At 33.0% G+C, this 22,525-nt stretch overlaps 2 protein-coding genes across 3 annotated transcripts; both read left to right on the forward strand.

The window, feature by feature from the left end:
- The first annotated feature begins 5,672 nt into the window (after nt 1-5,672).
- On the forward strand, nt 5,673-11,242 carry LOC127108227 (uncharacterized). Its single transcript, XM_051045654.1, has 10 exons — nt 5,673-5,886; nt 5,969-6,141; nt 6,232-6,366; nt 7,265-7,375; nt 7,813-8,097; nt 8,622-8,821; nt 9,448-9,844; nt 10,266-10,376; nt 10,471-10,662; nt 10,749-11,242. The coding sequence occupies exons 1-10, from the start codon at nt 5,739-5,741 to the stop codon at nt 11,094-11,096; spliced, it is 2,100 nt and encodes a 699-aa protein (XP_050901611.1). The 5' UTR covers nt 5,673-5,738; the 3' UTR covers nt 11,097-11,242.
- Nucleotides 11,243-11,778: 536 nt separating this feature from the next.
- LOC127108228 (SH3 domain-containing protein 3) lies at nt 11,779-16,143 on the forward strand. Of its 2 annotated transcripts, none has more exons than XM_051045655.1 (11): nt 11,779-11,926; nt 12,022-12,108; nt 12,304-12,426; nt 12,530-12,599; nt 12,752-12,897; nt 13,286-13,387; nt 13,655-13,852; nt 13,947-14,009; nt 14,122-14,211; nt 14,583-14,657; nt 15,834-16,143. In XM_051045655.1, the coding sequence occupies exons 2-11, from the start codon at nt 12,049-12,051 to the stop codon at nt 15,951-15,953; spliced, it is 1,047 nt and encodes a 348-aa protein (XP_050901612.1). In that variant the 5' UTR covers nt 11,779-11,926; nt 12,022-12,048; the 3' UTR covers nt 15,954-16,143. The 2 variants fall into 2 exon arrangements, with proteins under 2 accessions (XP_050901612.1, XP_050901613.1); XM_051045656.1 differs by having other exon boundaries at nt 11,837-11,926; nt 12,031-12,108.
- Nucleotides 16,144-22,525: the final 6,382 nt, after the last annotated feature.

The raw sequence follows: 22,525 nt of genomic DNA on the forward strand, positions 1-22,525 counted from the left end.
ACACATAACAATAACAAATCACAAACAAAACAAAGTTACATCCATATCACATAAGTATAATTCATCTAATTCACATTGTGACCGCATATAATAATAACAGATCACAAACAACACAATGTTTCACCCACATCATATCAGCACACTCAAACCACAATATATAAAACTATTATTCATATCAAATATAATTATATTTCAATTATCTTTTCTCTTTAGGACAATTATGCATTAAATAATTTTATTCTATAATACCTAACCCTTAGTTTCATTATAATTTGTACGGGGAAGTGCCCTTACCTTAAACGATTTCCTTCCCAATCTCATTTAAAGGTTACCACGAGCAAAATCCTATCTTTATCATGCTTTCACATATTGATTCGAGTCCACATGGATAATTTTTGCTTTGTTGACTCCTCATCCTCCAATCGTTTTTAATCATTTATGAATAAATATTTAAAAATACGATATTAAAATACACTAAAAATAACAAATTCAAAATTAGATAAAATAAAATTATCCCAAAACCAAATTCAAACTTGATAAAACTATAGCTTACTCGATCGTTTTGGCATTGGTTTCACGCAAATAAAAGTTTCAGTGATGAAGATACGAATAAAACATCATTCTTAATCAAATCAAGAAAAACAATGTTTATAATGATATAAAATAAAATTAATATAAGAATTTAACTAATTAATTGATATGAATAACATATTTAAATTTGGGTTGAAACAAAGAAACTTTTGTGCACAACTTATTTGACATGGAACCAGATTTTCTTTATTACGTCTTACTTATTGTTCTTGTGTATTCTCTAGTTTCTTTCTCCTTTTGGCCTCCTTTCACATACTCCCTCCGTCCCATATTATAAGCAAATTTCACCTTTCTAGATTCATTAAATAATGAATGTATCTAATCTATATATAGACTAGATACATTAATTATTTAATGAATCTAAAAAGGTGAAATTTGCTTATAATATGGGACAGAGGGAGTACTTAACAACAAATTGGAGAGGATCTCTCAAACAAGCTTTTCCACATCAATTGAAACCAAGTGCTTATATTACTCAAAATCACTATTATAACATTAATGCACTATGTTGTACTATTTATATTTATTTTTCCAAGAATACTCGGTTTCAAGGAGATTTTTCTACCAACAAATAAATTGGTTCCTCTTTCCCACACTATATTCTATCTATATCTTAACTTGGTATAATAAACTTCTTTTAACCAAGATGACCTTCTTGAAAGTGAAAGGTTCTCGACGATATAAGAAATTAAACTTGATAAGAGATAAGAAAATCAGTTATGTGAGATAGAACGGTATGAAATTAGAATGAAGATTACAATATTTTAGTATTGATGCAAGAATGGTCAAACAAAATTGTAACTTAATTATTTATATTCTTATTTTAATAACCTTTTTCTTTTATTTGATAATTGACTCATGGACTTGGACTTTTGATTTACTAATTCATACTTTATTTATTTATCACACAAGATCAATTTAAATTAAATACATTTTTATTCATTTATCATAATCTCTTATAATTAAAATGTTGTTTATTAAAATACACATATTAAAATACTATTATATTTATAAAATTATTAAAATATTAAAATATAAATTTAATGTTGACATTTAATATTAATTATTAAATTCAATAAATATATATAAAATTACTACAACATAGTGAATACACAAATAATCAAGGTTGATTGTAGTATTACTAATTTATCAAGATAATTATTTATAAAATAAATAATTAAAATTAGTGATATATATTCAAATATTAAAATATCACTTCTTACATAAGACATTTTGTTGCATAAATAATAAAATTACTAACATGATAAATTTATTGTATATAAAAGTATATGGATGTTATAACAACCTATAAACTTTGACTCCTTCAGAGTATCCAAAGAACATACATCTCAGAGCTCTAGGTTTAACATTGTCTTACCTAATGTGAGCATGGAGTAAGCAACTAAATATTCCAAGTCTGTTGAAATTAGGTGGATGTTTCGACCAAACTTCTTCGAGTGTTTTCATCCCAAGGCAGTCGAGGGACACCTATTTATCAAGTAAGTTACAGTCATGACTGCCTCATCCGAAAAAACCTTATTTAATCCCGCACTAACCAACATGCACCTCACTCTTTCCATAATGGTTCAATTAAACCTTCCAACCATACCGTTTTGTTAGGGAGTACCTGCAGTAGTTATGTGCCTTGCAATATCAAACGCAACATAATAGTTATAGAAAACCTCATTTCAAAATTCAAGACCATTGTTGGTCCTCAACCTCTTGACCTTCCCGTCAGTTTGGTCTTCGACCAAAGTCTTCTAACTTCTAAAATTTTCAAAAGTCTCATCCTTAGTATTCTGAATGAATACCTAAAACTTTCTAGAATAATCATCAACTATGGATAGGAAATACATTGCACCTGAGTGTAAAGGATTTCTTGCAGCCCCTCAAAGATCAACATGGATATAATCAAGGGATCCATGTGTTCTTTGTTTACCTTTGCCAAAATTCACCCTACAAGATTTACCAAATACACAAGGTTAACAGAACTTCAGTTTTTCGACCTTGTCACCACATAACATATTTTGTTTCGACAATTTGACCATGCCTCTTCCACCGACATGGCCAAGTCGCTTGTGCCACAACTCAATCTTCGACACAGGTTTTGTGGATGACACATTTGCTGAACTACTTACAACCTCAGCCTCAAGAGTATACATGCCTTTCCTCTTGATTCCTCTCAAGACTTCCTTTGACCCATTCATTATCGTTTAGATACTTTGCTCTCATTTGAACACATATCCTTTCTTGTCAAATTCACCAAGAGAAATCAAATCCCTCTTAAGTTCAGGTACATACCTGACATCAGTCAATAACCTTATTGACTCATCATGGAGCTTGAATCTTACATATCTAATACATGCAATTTTGCAGGCTTTATTATTTCCCGACAACACTGATCCACCATCTTGATCACATAGTTCCTCAAACACATATTTGTTTGGACTCATGTGCTGAGTGCACTCTGAGTCCATAATCCAATCCTTGCTAGAGTCGCTGCTTGAAACCACCAGGACATCAGATGATTCATAATCATCTTGCACAACAACTACATTATCATTATCCTTTCCACCATGAGTATTCAATCGACCGAGGAAAACCTTTCTTGTGTGATCCTCCTTACAGTGATAACACATAATTGTAAGATCATTACCACCATAATAATTTTATAGAACCTTACCTTTCTTCTTCTCAAATCTACCATCTTTCTTTGTGAATTTTCCTTTTACGGACAATCCTTCACCAATTGTCGATGGCATGTGCTCCTTTTGTTTGTTCAGATCCTTAAAGTACAAGGCTGATTGGACTTATTCAAAGGTCAACGAATCTCTTTCAAACAAGAGGCTTTCTTTGAAGTGAATATGCGGTATTGGTAAAGCACACAATAACAACAACACTTAATCTTCATCATCAATCTTGACCTCGATATTTCAAGATCAAAAATCAACTTGTTGAACATATCCAACTACTCAACCAAGACTTTGTCTTCACTCATCTTGAATGAATACAAATCTTGCTTCATGTATAGTCGATTGACCAAAGATATGGTCATATACAAACCTTATAGTTCCGTCCACGCTCCAACTTCAGTTTTCTCACTCGAAACCTGCCGGAGAACCTTATCACAAAGGCTCAATATAATGGTATTGTGGGCTTTCTTGATCAACGTCATCTTCTCCTTCTCAGTTAGGGAAATATCTATAATTTTCGATCCTTTTAACGTTCCTAACAAACCCTATTGAACTAGTATGGATTGCATTTTAAAGCACCACAAACCAAAATCATCCAGACAAGTGAATTTTTCAATCTCATTCTTTAGAGACAACATCTTCTCCTCCATGCTTACCACACCAATTTGTTATGAAATCGATGTCCAGAAAATAGAGTATGATCGATTTCTTGATTAACAAGAACACCATAAAGTAAAGTAAAAGAGAAAAGAGAAGAAAAAGAATAATTCAAAGTGGTAAAAGCTGGATTCTTGATTCAATTACACATTGAGTTATAATGTTTACAATTAAATCTCAACCACGCTACTTTCTCTACCTGAATAAGATTATCAGGGTTTGATGGAGATGTGAGAACTAGTATGCTATTTACAAGAAAAATAAACTCTAGCTTTCAATTAATATACTAAACAATTGATCCAACATACTGACCCAATTCCACATGCTAACTTAAATAATAAGCTAACATATTTCGACAACATGCTTGAATAGACTTCGACTACAACATGCATAACTCCTATCGAACCTTGTTGAGGTTAGAGTTTGATCTAAAATACCATACACATTTTTTTTTTGAATTTTTTCTAAGTTAAAAATGCAACTTGAAACTTATGTATGCTTAAAATTTTATGATTAATTATTGAGCACATAAAGCTTATAACAACTAAATTACACATTGTATCTTGTTGGTCTATGGTCCAATTCCATTGAAATCCAAAATTATGCAAACTTAATACTTTGATTTCAATCTTTTCCAATCTTTTTCTTCTTTGATCTTTCTTATAAGACATGCTTTTGTCTTATTAAAATCAAGGTAAGAAGGATGCACATGTCTTATTCACACATTTTACTTTGCACAACTTCTTTTAATACGTAATACGACTTCATTAAATATGTAAAGTATTCGTGCAAAAAATATTAGATTTTCACCTTTGGTACCCAAGTTTTATTGGGTTCGGATGTGTTAGTAGTTCTAAGAGGTATAGATTTTCTTCCTTTAGATCTTCTTAATTTGTTAAAATTAAATGACTCTAAGTTTTCAAATCTATCACAGTAAGAGTATTTCCAAGCAAGACGATTGATTTTTTTCTTATTTAACCCTTTAATACGTGACCTACTAGATTTAAACCCTAGTACACTTTTATTTAAGGAAGACACGTGATTTGATAAAATCAAAAATATGTTTTCTTTCTCCTTAGTAAATTTACTTAGGATTTCATGCAAATCATTTACTTCATTTTTCATTGAGACACAAGTCTCACACGTTCCAACTTGTTTTCTAATATTAATAATTTCATACTTAAGCATTTCATTATTATTTTCAAGAAATTCAATGTATTATTTAAGATATATGTTACACTTTTCAATTTTATCACGTTCCTTGTTTAATTTAGCGTTTAATTTAAATAATTTTTTTATGACAATTTTATTGTCTCACATTCATCTTCTTCACGATAAATTTTCAAAAAAACTGTTCATCTTCTTTATTGTAAGAAGATTTTTCAAAAACTCTACCCGATGTTGATTATTCTAGATTTCTCTTTGAAGTCAATTCTTTCAAGATATAGTTTGTTGAGATTTCATCATTTCTATTGGATGAAGCTTTTTTCTTCCTATTATTTTCTTGATAAAATTTCTCCATTTGATACTAAATCTTTTCAAAGACCATTCAACTATCAAAATAATTCTTTTGAAGGAGAATACTTAAATTGGTTTTTCTTCTCTTTTTTAAAAGAGTATTTGATAAAATTGTAAGACAAATTATAACCTATAATCTTCAATTTAATCAGTTAAATATGATTCATTAAATACTTATCGCAGATAAACTGTAACTAAATACTCATATAAAAAAACTAACTAAATATATAACCGCATAAAAGCTCAATCGAGCAAGAAGCACTAGAGCAGAAGCAGAAGATGCAGATACCCGCTTTCACAACCTCTCAACGCGCGTTTCACCCTCTTATCCCTCCCTCACTTGGAATCAATTACACTTTCCGTTTCAAACCCTTTTCCCCACCCAAACACGTCCCTATTCCTTTCCACTCTCTTCCCCAAACCCCAGGTACGAACCATTCTTATCCATTCCCACACATTTGTTAGGTTTTGTTTGGGAAGTTCACTTACTTATTTCACTTTGTTTCCAGTTGTTAAAGCTGTAACTACCCACAACGAAGCCGTTGTTGTTGAAACTGGTCTTTCTAACGGCCACAATGAACCGCGGTTCATTGATATTGGTTATGTATCCGGTGTTCATGGTTTTCGAGGCGATGTTCGTGTCAAACATAACACCGATTTTCCTCAACTACGATTTTCCACGGTAATATTTATGTTTTCAAATTCTTGTGTATGTGTTTGTGGTTTGAAATGCAGTTGATTAATATTATTGAAGTGTTGTTTCATTTACTAGCCTGGGAGAAGATGGTTGAAGCAGAAGGGTATGGGTGGAGAAACTGTCAAGGAAGTTGAGCTTGAGGAAGGTAGGGAACACTCTGGACAGAATTGTTGGATAATCAAATTCAGAGGAATTGATTCAGTGGAAAAGGTAATAATAATCATTTTTAATCTTAAAAGTATCACTCTCTCTTCAATTTAGTTCTTAAAATATTCAAAAATAATCAGACCTATATATAGTCTATGAAATCCATCAATTTAATCCTTATAAAATATGATAATCCACTTAATTACTTATTATATGGAGTATATTGTTTAGGAACTAAATTTGATGGAATGATATTTAAAGACTAAATTAGTGATTTATTTTCCATTTGATGAAACACAAGTGAATTTCACCTAATAAAAAAAACAACTTTACATAAAATAGTGTTTTAGTTTAGAGAGTGTTTGTTCATTACTCATTTCTCATATGGAAATTATGCTTTTATTGTCAATTTTGTACTAGCACTATGGAATTGAAAATTAAACCACTTTTCTTTTTTCCCGTTTTCCCCCATATTTTGTGAATCCCAAATTAGGATGAATCACTCTATAAAGTACTAAGCGTATGTTTGGATTGGCGTTTGCATCAATAAAATCATGTCCCAATGCACTTTCACCGTGGAAATGAGAAGCTACAAAGTGTAGTTTCTGGGCGAAATGTGTGTCTGGCACTATTCCACCGTGTATCCAAACATACGTTAAATGTGTTAATTACTAGTCTGTTGGCTGGCACACATTAATTTGAGAAAAAAGGAGCATTTTTGTGAATTTATGTTTGGTTCAATCATCTTTCAAAGTCAGTTTGACGCTGTGATGCCAAACATAGATGTTATACTTTGTCAAAGTAATTGTCTCCTGTCTTCTCCTCATTTGGGACTCATGGAATCTAGCACTCATAGTTGCAAATGGAGAATTCAACTCTACTATTTTGCCATGGCCTGTTTGATTATATATGATGTCCTTGTTCATGCTTTTTGGTCTTGACTAATCAACACAGCGTGCAGGCTAAGATGCTTATTGGTGCTACCTTGCTTGTCACGGAAGAAGACAAGCCTGAACTCGAAGATGGTGAATTTTATGCACATGATCTCAATGGGATGAGAGTTTTCATGAAGGTTTGTGATAATCATGAATCATGTGTGCATATGGGCAAACAAACTACTTTCCCTGTGCTTATTTGCTATTTTAGCTTTTGCCAAGGCATCACCTTAAGTTAAACAAAATTAATTTTCTTCTTGAAATGTTATTCTTTTATATTTTTGTTGTCTGCTATTAACTTGGTAATTCTCCTTGGCAGGCTTTTGTGAAAGAAATGACAATTGTTTGCCATATTAATTTATAGTCTTCCATGGAACACTAGGTTAATCCTTTTTCCATGGAGCTTTTTGTAGATAAATATCTGAGTGCTAGCCATTCATTTGTACCAATGATTTAATAGGCTAAATCCTTTTGTATAATATTTTATTCTTCTACCTTGGTATTTTGTCGCCTTGTTATTAGTTTTAATCCTTATTATGAACTATTTGAAGGTGTTGACCATACTTTTTATTAGGAAAATGGACAACTTTTGGGAACTGTCATTAATGTTTTCAATAATGGAGGAAACGATCTGCTACAAATTTCACTTGATTCATCTTTTGACGTGCTTGATAAAAATGGCAAGCCAAAGCCAGAAGACATAGAAGCATCTGGTCAGCTTCTTTTGCTGCCTTTTGTTGAAGCAATCGTTCCAGACGTTGATATGAATAGTAGAGAAATGCATATTACACCTCCCAAGGGACTTCTGGAGTTAAACTTACAATTTGATGATAGGTCCAAAAAAGAAAGGCGCCAACTTGTAAGCCAGATTCTCCTATTACATTGTGGCCTTTAGGAATTTTCATTGTCAGTATGTTTGAAGTTTTGTGCTTATTCCTGATTCCCTGTTATCTTTCTCGATCTTTAACTTTTTAAAGGAAAATTGAGGGTTGACGGGTGTTTTTGCCATTGAGCTTTTGTTTTATAATATTTATGTTTATCTGGCCTTTTTCTCCTTCATAGTAAAGCACAATGTTCCTAAAACTCAACCCCAAAAATATTTTCTTGAAGACACTTGTCTGAATTGTCCGACATGTGTCATATCATACGACACATGTGAGTTTTGGACACCGCGGCAGGCCTTATCCTGAGGCGTCCATGCTTCAATGGTTCTGCTATTCAACCCAATGACTGCACTTGTATCATTTGGATTCTAAATTTTCTTATGAATGGTTTCTCTGATGTGATGTCTATGTTTGATTGGGTGTTTTTCACCATGTGTAATTGATTCAAATTCTTAAATAGTTACAAATACCGATTTTTTTTTTTGTTGATAATTTTAAGGATTGGAAAGAAAGGAAAAAGTTCCAAAGGCGTCTCATAGCAGCAAAAAAGAAACTTGGTGAAATGGATCAGCGGCATGTATTTCATGGATTTCAATGCGGAGAGAAAGAACAATGTAGCTTGCTTAGTGATCAGATTGTTGGCGTAAACTCCAGATTGCTTCAGGATGCCTTACAAAGTCTTGAACAACCATCCAAAAGGCAAGTAAATGTAACAACTATAACATCCAAAGTTTTTTTCCCCCACAGAGTAGGGTCCACAACACGAATCAAACAATGTTGTTGTGTTCTATCCAAAACAAATTGTTTAGCAAAGCCGCTTATTATTATTTTTTGGTCTACCCATACATCTAATTATTTAGTTATCCTAATTTGATAAACTCTTTCTAACTGGAGATTCTATTAGTCTTCTCCTCACATGCCCAAACCATCTCATGCACAATTTTACAAACTTCTCCCCAACTGAGGCTCATATGCAAACAAATTATTGAGTAACACCCTTATCTCTCATCCCTAAAAAAGAAAAAGAGAAATTATTTCTGTAGTTCATCTTTAACATGTCATTTTGTACATTTCTATTCTATTTGTATTGACTGTTTATTGAAGTACTAGATTTCAGACATGATTACTCATCTCTGCCTATAGAAATGATAGGACATGCTAGCATCTTCTAATTTAACTATTCAATTTGTTTCCTTGCTAAATATTTCATTTATTTTTTCTGGCTTCTGTGTTTGTGTCACCATTACAGACTGTTTTATTGACAAAAGAAAATTTTCTTTTACATCGGGTGAATTTTTATTTGAATTTTAACTTTTTTAAATCAGATGGAATGCAGCTGAGTTGGTCAGTGCTGTGCAAGAAAAGCGTATAAGTACTATACACATATCAGAAAAGTCTTTCTTAACTGGAAGTAAAGACAGAGTGGTTAGAGATATTGTCAATATGCAAGAGAAGGGACTTGAGCTAATTTCTAAGTTACACATATCAGAAAGGTCTTCCTTAAATGAAAGTAAAGATAAATTGGTTAGAAGTTTCATGAATATGGAAGAGAAGGGACTTGAGCTAATTTCTAAGGGCAAGATGGCTATTGTCTTGCTCTTAAATGAAAAAGAGAATGAAGGATGTGTCTATGATCCTGATGTTGTTGAAAACGAAGCAACTGAAACTTCAACACTACCCGTGTTTCAAAACTTACTACGTGATCACGAAAAGTTTGTAAAGGTTGTGTAATTGTGATGTTTTTTCTTTTTGTTTTTGCTAAACATCCTCCCGGTGAAAATTCATTACTGCAAAAATCTAGTTGGCCCTTTAGATGGATTTTATATTATAAGTTAATTTTAACCAAACAAGATTCTGTTTAAAAAATATTCAGAAATCACAAAAAATAAACCATCTTAATGTTCTGTTCTTCTTGCTCATCTCATTTCCACTATTTTAAAGCGAAATTTACTATCTTCTATCTTATGGTTCTGCCTTTTCTACTTTGATGGTATTTCTTATTAATCGTGGGTGGTCAAAATAAGATGATTTAAGTTAAGCTGATTTGTGAGGTTTATCTAGCCAAGTGTCTTTTGGGAGTGACTAGACTACAAGATTATATGAAAAAGCTTGTGATCATCTAATGCATTTTCCTCTTTTGCAGGTCAAAGATCGTGCATCTGTGCCTTTAATTTTGATTTCCTCAGCCCAACAAATTCAGTCAGTAAGAAATCTGTTTGCCAGGAACAATCACTTTGCATTTGACTCTGAAAAGGTTACGTAATGACAACAATCTTTCTTGTATTTTGCATTAAGTTGGTTAGACTAGACGGATATTAAAATTTGTCAGTGTCATATGTCTCTTGCAGGTATTCTTTTTGGAGGAAGAGAAGCTTCCAGTTGTTAGGACTTCGCCAGAAGGACACAACAAATACAAGATTTTAATGAAGTCGCCTTGGGAAATACTCCAATCTCCCGTTGGACCGGGAGGATTTATTAGCTTGTTTCCAAAACATAACATTGCTGATAATCTTATTAACATGGGCGTTGAGTACGTCGAGGTTAGATTATATTTTCCCCTACATCGAAATCAATGCTGATTTTGTATTTACCCGTTGTGGTTCATTTGTATTGTGCATTTTTGCAGTTATGCTGTCCATGCAAAACAGCTGTTGGTGGAAACTCACTTCTTCTTGGGTTGGTTCATTCGCGGGAAGCCAAAATTGGGATACAGATTACACCTACAAAAGCTGATCCAGATGAAAATTTTGACATGATATTGTCTATGGATTTTGTAAAGAAGATAACAAAGCAGATATACAAACCTCAATTTGATGCAATCCCAAAGACAAATTCCTATGTTGAGAATGTTGACGAAGATTGGATAACAGTTACCTCGGCCACCCCAAACTCATATGAGCTGTCTTGTAGTGTATATAGTTTCTTAAATGCATGTCCATTGGATAAGGTTTGTATAGTGGAGGTTAGAGAATAAAACCATAAACTATATTTAGTGATGAGATGATATATGAGATAATGCTTCAGAATTACCCAGGTAGAGTAAAAAGACATGCATGCATATGGTATTTGATTTTCTTTTAAATCCATGGAATTATAAGTTTATATGAGGCAGGAACTTAACCCTATTTCATGAAAGGGAGTTTTTAGTAGAATAGAAGCGATGGACTTGGTTTTCACTCATTGGGACTTTAACCAAATGTCAAGGGTTGATTATAACTTTTAACTTCTTTGGATTTAAGAATGAAATATTAAAATTAACTTCTTGATTTTTAGAAGAACCTCTCCTATTCTTTTGGAGGACAATAAGAAATGTTAGCTATAAATCTAATAGCTTCCTACATGACGTCAAAATTGTCTACAATATTCAAAATGAGAATAATGTAGTACTAATATTTTTCACAGAAAAAGTGTAAAATTACATTTTTATTTTATTTTTTAATTGTTAATTTATAAATATATCAACTTAAATATAAATAAATATTATACCTGTTTAAATGTTCATGACTAAACAAAAGAAATACAAAATTTATAATCTTTTCTAACGAACTTCTGCAAATTCATAATTTTTTTGAAAGGAATTTTTTTATAAACTAACTATATACTGGTATTAGAAATTGCAACTACGTTACTCATTTATATCCCATATTCATTATTTGCTTAAAAAAATCTATTAATTAAAAAACAGAAAATGAATAAAGAATAAAAGAACAATTTATATTTTTGTAATTTTTTCACTCATTCGCTGTCTCCTTTTTCAAAAGAAGAAACTGAATCCTTCACTCTGTTGAGACTTGGGAGCTTATTGTAAGTAGCTAGCGAGCGCGTGAAATCAATTTCTAATTCTTTGATTGAGTTTCTCATATAACATTGGATCTGATTTCTATTTCTATCTGCACCAGTACCGTCAGAATACAAAATCGCATGCCATGGACGCTTTCAGGAAACAAGCTAGCAAGTTAAGAGACCAAGTTGCCAAACAACAACAGGTTCGGGTTTACGCTTCCCTTGCCGAAATTGGCAATGGATTTTTTTTCATTGCGATTCATTTTTCTGATACGCATTTGAAATTGCTGCTGTATGAGTTGGATTTAGGTCCATCAAGATGCGGTGTTTCTTTGTTGCTGTAGAGCTTGATGTTTGGATTCAGTTTGTGATCTAAGTTTATATACTTGTTTTACCAGGCTGTAATTAAACAGTTCAGCGGTAGCGGATACGAGAGCTCGGATGTTGTGGTTATTGATGAGGTTGAATTGCAGAGACATCAACATATGGAGAAGTTGTACAGGGCTACCCGTGCCGGCAGGGTATACATTTTCTGTTCTTTTCTAGATTAATCATTAGCTTGCTATAGGTTATACTAGTAACTTATAAGCATATTGACATGCTCAAAACTATCATCTGATCCAGGATTTCCAAAAAGAAATTGTTAAAGCAGCAGAAACATTTACGGCTATAGCTTATAAGCATATTGAAACAGGTGAAAGTTAGATTTTGTTTGTTTTTCCTGCAAATTCAGTTTACTCTGATGAGTCGTGATGGCATGTGTTGGAATTAGAATCACTGTACAGTTTTGTTTATTCACTAGTGGTTTGTGAGTAAATCCTCATTAACAATAGTTTTGGTAGACAGGAACAAAACTTTCTGAGGAGTGCTGTAGATACGGAGCAGAGAACAACAGTGACAACATATTGGCTAAAGCAGCATCAGTTTATGGTGATGCTCGCAAGCATGTAGAAAAGGAGCACGAAGAATTGAACCGGCTTTTATCTTCCCAGGTCAACTTTTAATATGTTGTCTTGGTGTACAAGTTTTAATGGAAGTTCAACATGTGATCTTTTAGAATTGTCAAATTGCTTTTGCAAAAAAGATTTATATGTCAGGTTAAATTATACCAACATCTGTTAAGCTGTTGAAATATCGTAGTGACCTCTTACTTTGAAAACCTATATGGTCCCCTGTTTTTAATTCTTATCGAACATACATAATTACATACCTTTCTCGACACTCTTCTGCACATGTTCAAATATATATCATGGATATTGATTTGTTTGATACCATAAGAGGCCTTTTTTATATTTGAAATCCTTGAGGGAGGTAATCTACTACTCACATTATTGTAAAATTAGAGGAGAGAAGCATGAATCAAATGGTTTCAGTTTCCAGGTTTTGGATCCTTTGAGACAAATGATTATCGGCCCACCTTTGGAGGATGCTCGTCATCTTGCTCAGCGGTATAGTCGGATGAGACAAGAAGCAGAGACACAAGTAAGTCATTGTTTGGAATGAATTTGCAATCTCTATCTTAAGTCAAGCCGTAACTTGATACAATTTGATTCCGTAACTCATGTATGGAACAAACAGTGAAAGTTTGAATTCATATTAACTTTGTTGCATTTTAAAACTGGAAAAACTGAAACAAATATCTTTTTCTAAAAGGAGATAGGGGGAGGGAATTTATTTGAATCACTTCATTTTGGAGTTTTTAGTTCTTCTGAATCTTATTAGTCAAATTGGTTCTCAAAATTCATTTAGAAAGAGGAGATTTCTAGAAGACAAGCACGGGTCAGGGAATCTCAAACTGCCGAGCATGTTGCCAAACTCCATGCTGCAGAAGCTAAGATGCAGGAGCTGAAAGCAAACATGGCAGTTCTAGGTAAAGAAGCTTCAGCTGCATTGGCTGCTGTTGATGCACAACAACAGAGACTGACTTTTCAAAGGCTTGTTGCTATGGTATGATAATACGTGATTGTTATTACATCAACCTATGCCAAACATGTAATTAGTTTGGACTTTTATTTTAATGATCTTGCTTATGATTTTTTAGGTCGAATCAGAGAAGACTTTTCATTCAAGAGTTGCAGCTATTTTTGGTGAAATTGAAACTGAGGTGAAAACCAACCATCCTGATATTGAGTTTTTTTTAATAATGATCTATTATATATTTTTCTTTTTGTTTGATTTTATTTCTATGCTTGTAAACATTTGGAGCTTTCTCTCAGATTGTCTCTGATAGACAGAAGAAAGAATCAGCCCCTCCAGCCGTTCTTTTCCAGAATGGCTCAGAGAAAACAATGTACTTCTTGGCTGAGGTATGCTGCATTTATCTAAACCTAAGATGATGACTACTATTGTTATTGTTATGTGGTTGCTGTTGTTATTATTGTTGTTGCAACAATTGTTTTTGTTGTTGACGATGGTGCTCATTTCATTATCATATCATATCTGACATCGTTATTAAGATCATGATCATCCAACAAATCCTTATCATCAACTGATTGATTAACTTCACTCCTTTGTATTTTTACTTGCTTAGTTTGTTTAGATCCGACTGATTAATTTCACTCCTTTGTTTTTGGAATCACATGGTTCTGACAATGTGAATCAGGCCTTGTGTGAACAATAACCTGTGTAATTATTTTCTTCATCAACTGATCGTTGGTGCATGGTGCATCTTTTGCAGGCAGTGCATCCTTATGATGCTGAATCAGAAAATGAACTGAGCTTTTCAAAGGGTGATTTTATTGTCGTGAGGAAGGTGTATTTTCATCTCATTATCCTATTTATTTATACTTTTTTATATACAAAATTCCTCAAATAGGCCAGGAGATTGGAAAAGAAAGGATTGACACTTTCTTTGGAAACATTTTGTAACCGATATTAAATTTTAGGAGAGTTAGTGGGTAATTATTAGAATTATTATATTATTAGTTAAGAGTGTTTAGGTTTAGAATAAATGGAATTGGAAGGAAAATGGGTCATTTTGGCATTGGGAGGTGCAGACCCTCGAAGTTCTGCGGTACTATTCTATAATTCAAAGGGATTTTCCCTATTTTCTTTTATATATTAGTTGGTTTCTATCACATTTCCATTTAGATGACTTTTATGTTGGTTACTTTGATATCTATCAATGAGATTATGTGGTAAGGAGAGTAGATCAGATGAAGAGGAGTCAAACAATTAGAGATAGAGGAAGACCTAGCAAAACTATAAGAGAAGTTATTAAGAAAGACCTCGAGATTAACGATTTGGTTAGAAGCATGATCCTGGATAGAACATTATGGCGGAAGTTGATCTATGTAGCCGATCCCATTTAGTGGGATAAAGCTTAGTTGTTGTTGTACTTTGATATCAAGGAGATTGCCCACAAATCTAGGTCCAGAACCACCAAAATAATAGTAGTTTGTGTGGTGAAAATTGTTACCTTAGCAGGAATGCCCTTTTTGAAGACTTGTTTCGGTAGATAACTAATTGTATAGCTGAGAAGTTCGATTGAATTGACGAGGACATTGTTCTCTTGAGTAATTAATGAAAAAAGAAAAGCATGAAGACATATTAAGACCCCTTTGTGGCGTGGATAATCATATCCGAATTCCAATAAACTACTATTAATCCACCGTTTATGATTGAGCCATAAGTTTTCCATTTCTAAATCGGAGAGTTCTATTCTCTTGTGTGCTCAAATTTCTCATGCATTTCAAATGATGGTCATCCACGCATGCAAATGTATTTTGAGTCTTTTTCCTGTCTTGAATTGCCATGTTCTATAAAACCTGACCTCTTGTGCAAACGGGGAAAATGAATATCTTGTCTGTTGCCACCAATTGTTGCTTCTACCACTATCATAAATAATGAAATTTAGTTGATGAATTGGATTTGATCTTACACTCTTTCCGGGTCTCTACGTTTACCGAAATTCTAAAATGTTACACAGGTGAGCCAAACAGGGTGGTCAGAAGGAGAATGCAACGGTAAAGGAGGGTGGTTTCCTTCTGGCTACGTGGAAAAACGACAGAGAATCCCCTCTAGCAACTTGGCTGGTGAAGTTTACTAGTTTCTTCTCCTCCTGTCCCAGTCATTCTTTGCTTTGTCACATGCACTATTTTAACTTTATATTTTGTAATTGATTGAAATACATGTATCTTTTTTCAATGTTTTATGGTAATGCCTGTTGGTTGAATGAAGGATAATAGGATTTGGATTTTGAAGTCACATGCTTTATGGTAGTGCCTATTGATGCTTCATTTGTGGGTCCAATCAATTTTCATTTGAATTTGCATCCATATAACAGTTGCACTAATATATAACAGTTCAATTTGTATTCCTGCATAGTTGAAAAAATAATTTGGATTTGCGCCCATATAAGACTTGCAATGTAAAAGAGATTTTACGCATTTATCATGTGTCACATATTTCATCTCAAGCTTACATTTCTGTTTTATCATTTTTTGTCAAACTTACTTTTGGATGCAAGTTTTTTTTTTTAGAATTTAATTACGTATATCTTTATATATGTTCAATTATATTTCATAACAGACATTGGATAAAAGGTACAATCAAATCAAATATGAGAAAATCTAATACTTGGAGCAATTGAATGTGTGTGGATATGACAATATGTATGCAAATTGTGAATTTTGAATCAAATTAAATACCGTTAACTTAACATGTTATTTGTTTTTAATTCTACAATAACTGAATATGTTATATACTAGTGTGGAAGTGATATCCCTACACATAATTTTTTATTTAAATTAAAATATTTTATATTTAACGTAAAATTTGGAATTCTTTTACAAACACAAAATATAGAACACGTGAAAATAAAAAGATATTTTATCGTTTATTTAAAATAAAGTTCAATAAAATTAGCAAGAAAAAGGCTATTAATAAGAAGAAAAACAATTGTTTTAAAGCTACATGTAATATTACTTTAAATAATTTGACTTATCACCATTAAAGTCGTGAAAATGGACTAGTCTATATAGACCAACCCTTAAAGTATGTTAAAATATAGAGTTGAGATCTTAAAATTAAAATTTGAATGAGCTATATGCATGGTTAGTACTCAAATGCTCAAGTTAGTTTAGAATTTGAGATAATCGTAATGAGAGTGAAAATTAGAGATTGGATACTTGAAAAATCTTTATGAAATTATTTATATCTTGGGCTTGATGGGACAGGTGGAATAAACGGGCCTCGTGTTATTAGGCCTTTGTCGGTGCAGAGAAGTGGGTCCTTAGGCCTTTGGTCAATATAGAAAAGTTTTCCCCAAGACTCGTCGGGTATTCTGGATGTTAAGGGGTCTTTTAGTAGTTGTGGTCGGCCCTTGAAAATGGTTGTTCAGGCGTCGACTGACATGTACTGCTTTAGTTTTGCCAAAATATAACGGAGAACACACGCATTTAATACAGTCCCATCATCGAAATATTTCTAGTTTTTCTTTGACGTGTGACCTGAAAAGCTGTGGAGTGACGTGACGTAGTTTATTGTACACTAGAGAGCACTTGAGTTCGATTATGTTCATAATGCGAAATCTGACTGTTGATCCATGCTTGCCTCTTACTTTTAATCTGGTCCGCCCAATTATCTTTGTCTATATAAGGATAGAGAGAATGTAGAAAAACTTTTTCGCAATCTTGTACACTGAGTTTCCATTGTTTCTTCTGAGTTTCTTCTCTTCTTTGTGAGCATTTTACCGGAATAACGTTACCGCCTATTTCAAGCTTCAAAGCTTTGATTTTTGGTTTCCTTATTTGCTTTATTGCCTTCAACCTTATATTTTGAGTTACCTTTCTGAAATTATATTCCTCAGGGAACAAATGTCGAACACGATGTCCTAGACAGCTGGTTCGACAAGTTAAACCAGAATCACCACAATTAACACATATACAGTTGTATAAGATGATTGAGTGGAAAAATGATAAAGAACACAATAGTTGGAAAACCAATTCGATGCAACAACACATACGTCTAGAGGGATGACTTCCAACCCAAGAAAGGAAATTCAGTATAGTAGTTTAGTACAAGTAGTCTTACAAGCAACAACAAGCTTTGTGTTATTTAATGCATCTTCCTAACATTACTCAATGACTATTTATTTTGGACTCTCCTTAAATTTGAGAACCCCTATCACTTTCTCTCAATCACTAAATTCTAGGGATTAATGTTTAGCCCAATTATCAATGATCAATAAAGCTCAACTAGACAAACCTATGACTATGCTAAGTTACTGAAACATAGTGTGGTGTACATACAACAATAACAAGGACTCTAAATCCTAGCAATCTAAATCTTCAATGGATATTGATTGCTTTCCTATGTAGATCTTGAGCTCGTTATATAGCAAAAATATTATGAACTTTTCTCCTTGGAAATTAGCTTTAATTTCGTCTAGAATCTTTGCACAATCAGTTGAATATTATTTGTTCCATAAATATCTCCAACAGAAAGATATGATTTGGATTGATTACAATTCAAATTTAAATCACATTTAAATTTGATTTGATCTTCACAGTTGTCCAATAAATCATATAATCACATTGCTAAATAAAAACAATAAAATCTAACTGAATCTTCAATAGAAAATTTGTTCAAAAATGCAGTAATCTGACCTGTTGAATAAGGCCTAAATGTTGTACCCACATGTTGTGATATCGCGTTCAACGCGTGTCTTTTATGCACCAGAAAGTCTTCTTGAAGCATGTTGGCAAACTTGAACACTTCTCTATGTTGTTGTTTTGCAAAATGCAGCAAATCAAAAAGGAACAACAATCCCCCCTTTGAAAAATTATGGCAAAGCAACTCTTTAAGATAGATATCACTCATTCAATTAGAACAAGTGACATTCAACAAAAGACAACCAGAGCATACAATTTCATCAACAACTGCTTTCATCAGAGTTATATCACAACAACGGAAAATCAGTAGCATAGATGCATGCCACACAAAATAATGCTCCAAACTAATCTGACAAACATGCAATCATTCACAACATAGTCATGCACAAATCTCAATTAAATCATAGTTAGTGGCATACAACCCTACCAACTAACAATTATCAACATTCAATCATTCACATACTTAGTCATGCATAACACAAATAGTTAGTAGTTAGTATCAAGATATGCAAAATACTACTAGCACAACTGATCACTCCAAAAAGGATCACATGTCTTGCCCGATGCTCCAACATGTGAGCACATCCTTAGTACTTACCCAAATGTTCAATACTAAACAAATACATGTGTTACCTTAGCAAGATGTCTTGTTCGATGCTCCATCAGGTGAGCACATCATTAGTACTTACTCAGATGGTCAATATTAAACAAATACACGTGTTACCTCAACAACACCATACTACTCCCCCTTTTTGTCATAATTTGGCAAATGGTTAGTACATCAAAATAACACCTAGAGGTCAGTCATGCATAGTTTAGTATGTTAGCATATACACAATCAAATCATGAGAAAAACAACCTATTAGCATTTGAGCCAAATGTCGAAGAGTACAAAGAAGTTAATCATTACACCACAACAAGAAACAAAAACTAAGAGAAAAAAAAAACAATATTCAATATCCAGCTTCAATAGATATGCCTTTGTTCTACCAGATATCTAGCTCATCGTGACATACATCTTTCCTTCCAAAGATTTATTATTCAGAACTTTCCTCTTCTTTTTCATTTCCCAAATCTTCTTCTTCACATCCAGTGTCTTCTTCTACCTCCTTTACACGGTGAATCAGTTTGATAAGCTCATCAACTTGATTCCTTCTCTTTGTACTTTGAATAATTTAAGTTTGCATAGCATTTTACATTTTCACTAGCTCATATAACACAACTTGTTTGGTGGTTTTTGAAAATACAAATGACCCTCCATTAACAGTTTGACCTTAGCTCTTAGTCAAATTAAAGTATAGGACATGAGCCTATACTCAAAGGTCATAGGATCAAGTTTCTTTCTCTTTACATTTGTATGCTTGATGATGTTTGAATGCTATTTTAGAATGGTTCTTGTGATTAAGCAAGGAAAGGGAGCTTAATAACAAAAGAGTCTGCATGCTTCATGGTTTGGTCAAAAACATATTCCCAAAAGGGAATTTTGGCATTGGTCCAAATTTGATAAATCAATTTAGCCAAGCTATACAATATGTTTGAGCTATGGTTAGTGGGAGCCTAGTTGAATGCACCAATCATGTTAAGTACTACATACTTCACACTCAGTTTAATAGTAGAGAGAAGGTCTTTTATAGGCCATTCCTTGATTTGATTTGCATTGATGACTAGAGCAATTTTGTCCAAGGAGGGGATTTCATCAGTTTTAGTCAACTTGCTTCTACCTAGATAGTCATTGATGACTTATGGGGAGAACTTCACACAACACACTCTAACAAATGCTTTCCTAAATTCCCCACTCCCTTTATCATTGCACTCAAGAGAGAAATTGACAATGAATTCCATAACTAACTTTTCATAGCATGGTCCAATATGTGACACTGTTTTCATTAGACAAGATTCCTTGAGTAATTTTAAAGCTTAATGACCTCCAAGAGAATCCTTACTTATCTCCCTTTCAAGGGCAACCCTTCTCTGACATGCATATTTCCATTTTTGAACATTTCATTCAGTATGAAAGAACACGCTGTTAAGAGGAGTAGTAGGAACATTAACAAGAAATTTGCTTCCTCCAATCATTTTCCTGGATGAGGGCACGATGTATAGGGTATCTGCTTCAATATCATACTCAGAGTCACTAGATACCACTAGTTTTCTCTTGAGAGTCTTCTTCTCAACATGATTACTTTCTACCTTACTCCATCTTGCTCTAAACTTTTTAGTAGATATCATTGTTTCCTTCATAGGGGACTTAGTAGTTACAACTTTTTCTTTATTCTTTTCCTTTTCTTTTGTAGCAAGAGACCTTTCTTCAATATGATCCTCGTATGTTTCTGTTTCTTCATCCACATCCAATACATCCCTAGTCTCTTTATGAGATTTGTTGATACCAGCAATGATCCTTTTTACAATCTCTACAATAGGAACATATTCTTCTACTTCATTATGATCTTCTTCCTTACTTTTCTTGCCTTGACATTTATCCCCTTCATCTTAGGATTTCATGTCACAATATAAGACAAGATTTCCATGCAAGACATTATCCATACAATGATCCAGTATAGGTAGGTCAACTACAGTCTTCTAAGAGGGATGTTCACCATGCAATGCCCTGGAGGGTTCAACATTTGGTTCGACACGAGTTTGTTTATGCACGTTAGTAGGTCCAACAAATTCTACAGATTTTGTTTTTGTTCTATCCTTATGGTCTCTTTCAACCACAAAGGTGTTGGAATAAGTTTGATTCTAGAACTATCCTTAAGTTTTGATGATAATAAAGTGTAAATGAACAATTTTTGTCCCTAATAGTTTGTTGAGTGTGCAGGCTCTGGACATGATAAAAGCTAAGTAAAGCTAAATCTGATTAAGTTAAAAGCGGAGTAAAGATGACTCTGAACAAGCCAAGACACTGGATAAAGTTGATAAAATCATACTTAAACTCTAGTCTTAGAGAGACTATGAATATATAAACTCTAGACTATGATAAAAGAGATTCTGAACTTTGAACGTCATCTGAATCAGAACCAATGTGATCACTTGAAGTAGTTTTGAAGTTAAAGTCAACTATGGTTTTCACTAGTCAACACTTCTGAAAAAATCAATTCTGATATAATATGATTCATTCAAGTCTCATTTTCTTTAGACTCTGAATTCTATTCTCAAAGCTCTGATCTCTTAACATATTTTTAATCTCTCCTATGATAAGCCAATGTTTTAGAGAAAAAGAAAGAATGAATAATCTAAGTGAACATTACAAGTTAAGCTACTAAATAAAAAGGATTGTACTGCAAATGGCTATAAAAATATTTTCTGACCTCTACCCATGATTGACGGTTGAACCTACCTGTTTTACAATTGTGGTGTGTTATTGAAGAAGTTTCCAATTCTATCCTCTAAATGTATCATTTTTTCTCCTATAAAATGAGGACAAAGGAACTGTGAAAGAATGACGATGCATGACTGAAGAAGAACAAAAAATGATAGAAAACCTGTGCGCAGAACTTAAAGAAACTTCATGATGAAGAAGATTCAATAAAGAAATTCATCTTCAAGAAAGAGATAACAAAAGAAACTCTTTGAGATTCATTTCAAATATTCTCTAGTGTAAAACCTAAATTTTATTGTGTGTATTATACTTAGTAAAAAGCATCTTTGTAAACACAATTATCTTGATTAACAATTGTTAATTTTCTTGAGAGACTAAGTTAGTTAAAATTCTCAATAAGTCATTGACAATTAGTCTTTGAGTTGTATTTCTTTGAGAGACTAAGTTATAGTCAGAATTCTCAAGAAGTCTTAGACAAATTATCTTTGAGTTTTTGTAATCAATTTGATTATCAGATTAAGTCCTTATTGAGAAGGCAAATCACTCAGGTGGATGGACTAGACGTAGCTTCGTTAACAGCGAACCATGATAAAAATACTTGTGTTGTTTATCCTTGACTTATCTTTGATGTTTGAGTTCTTGGATTGCAAAAAGTTTTTTAATATAGAAATCCAATTCAAACCC

This window comes from Lathyrus oleraceus, chromosome 7 (assembly GCF_024323335.1).
Source record: "Lathyrus oleraceus cultivar Zhongwan6 chromosome 7, CAAS_Psat_ZW6_1.0, whole genome shotgun sequence".
In the NCBI taxonomy this organism is placed as follows: domain Eukaryota; kingdom Viridiplantae; phylum Streptophyta; class Magnoliopsida; order Fabales; family Fabaceae; genus Lathyrus; species Lathyrus oleraceus.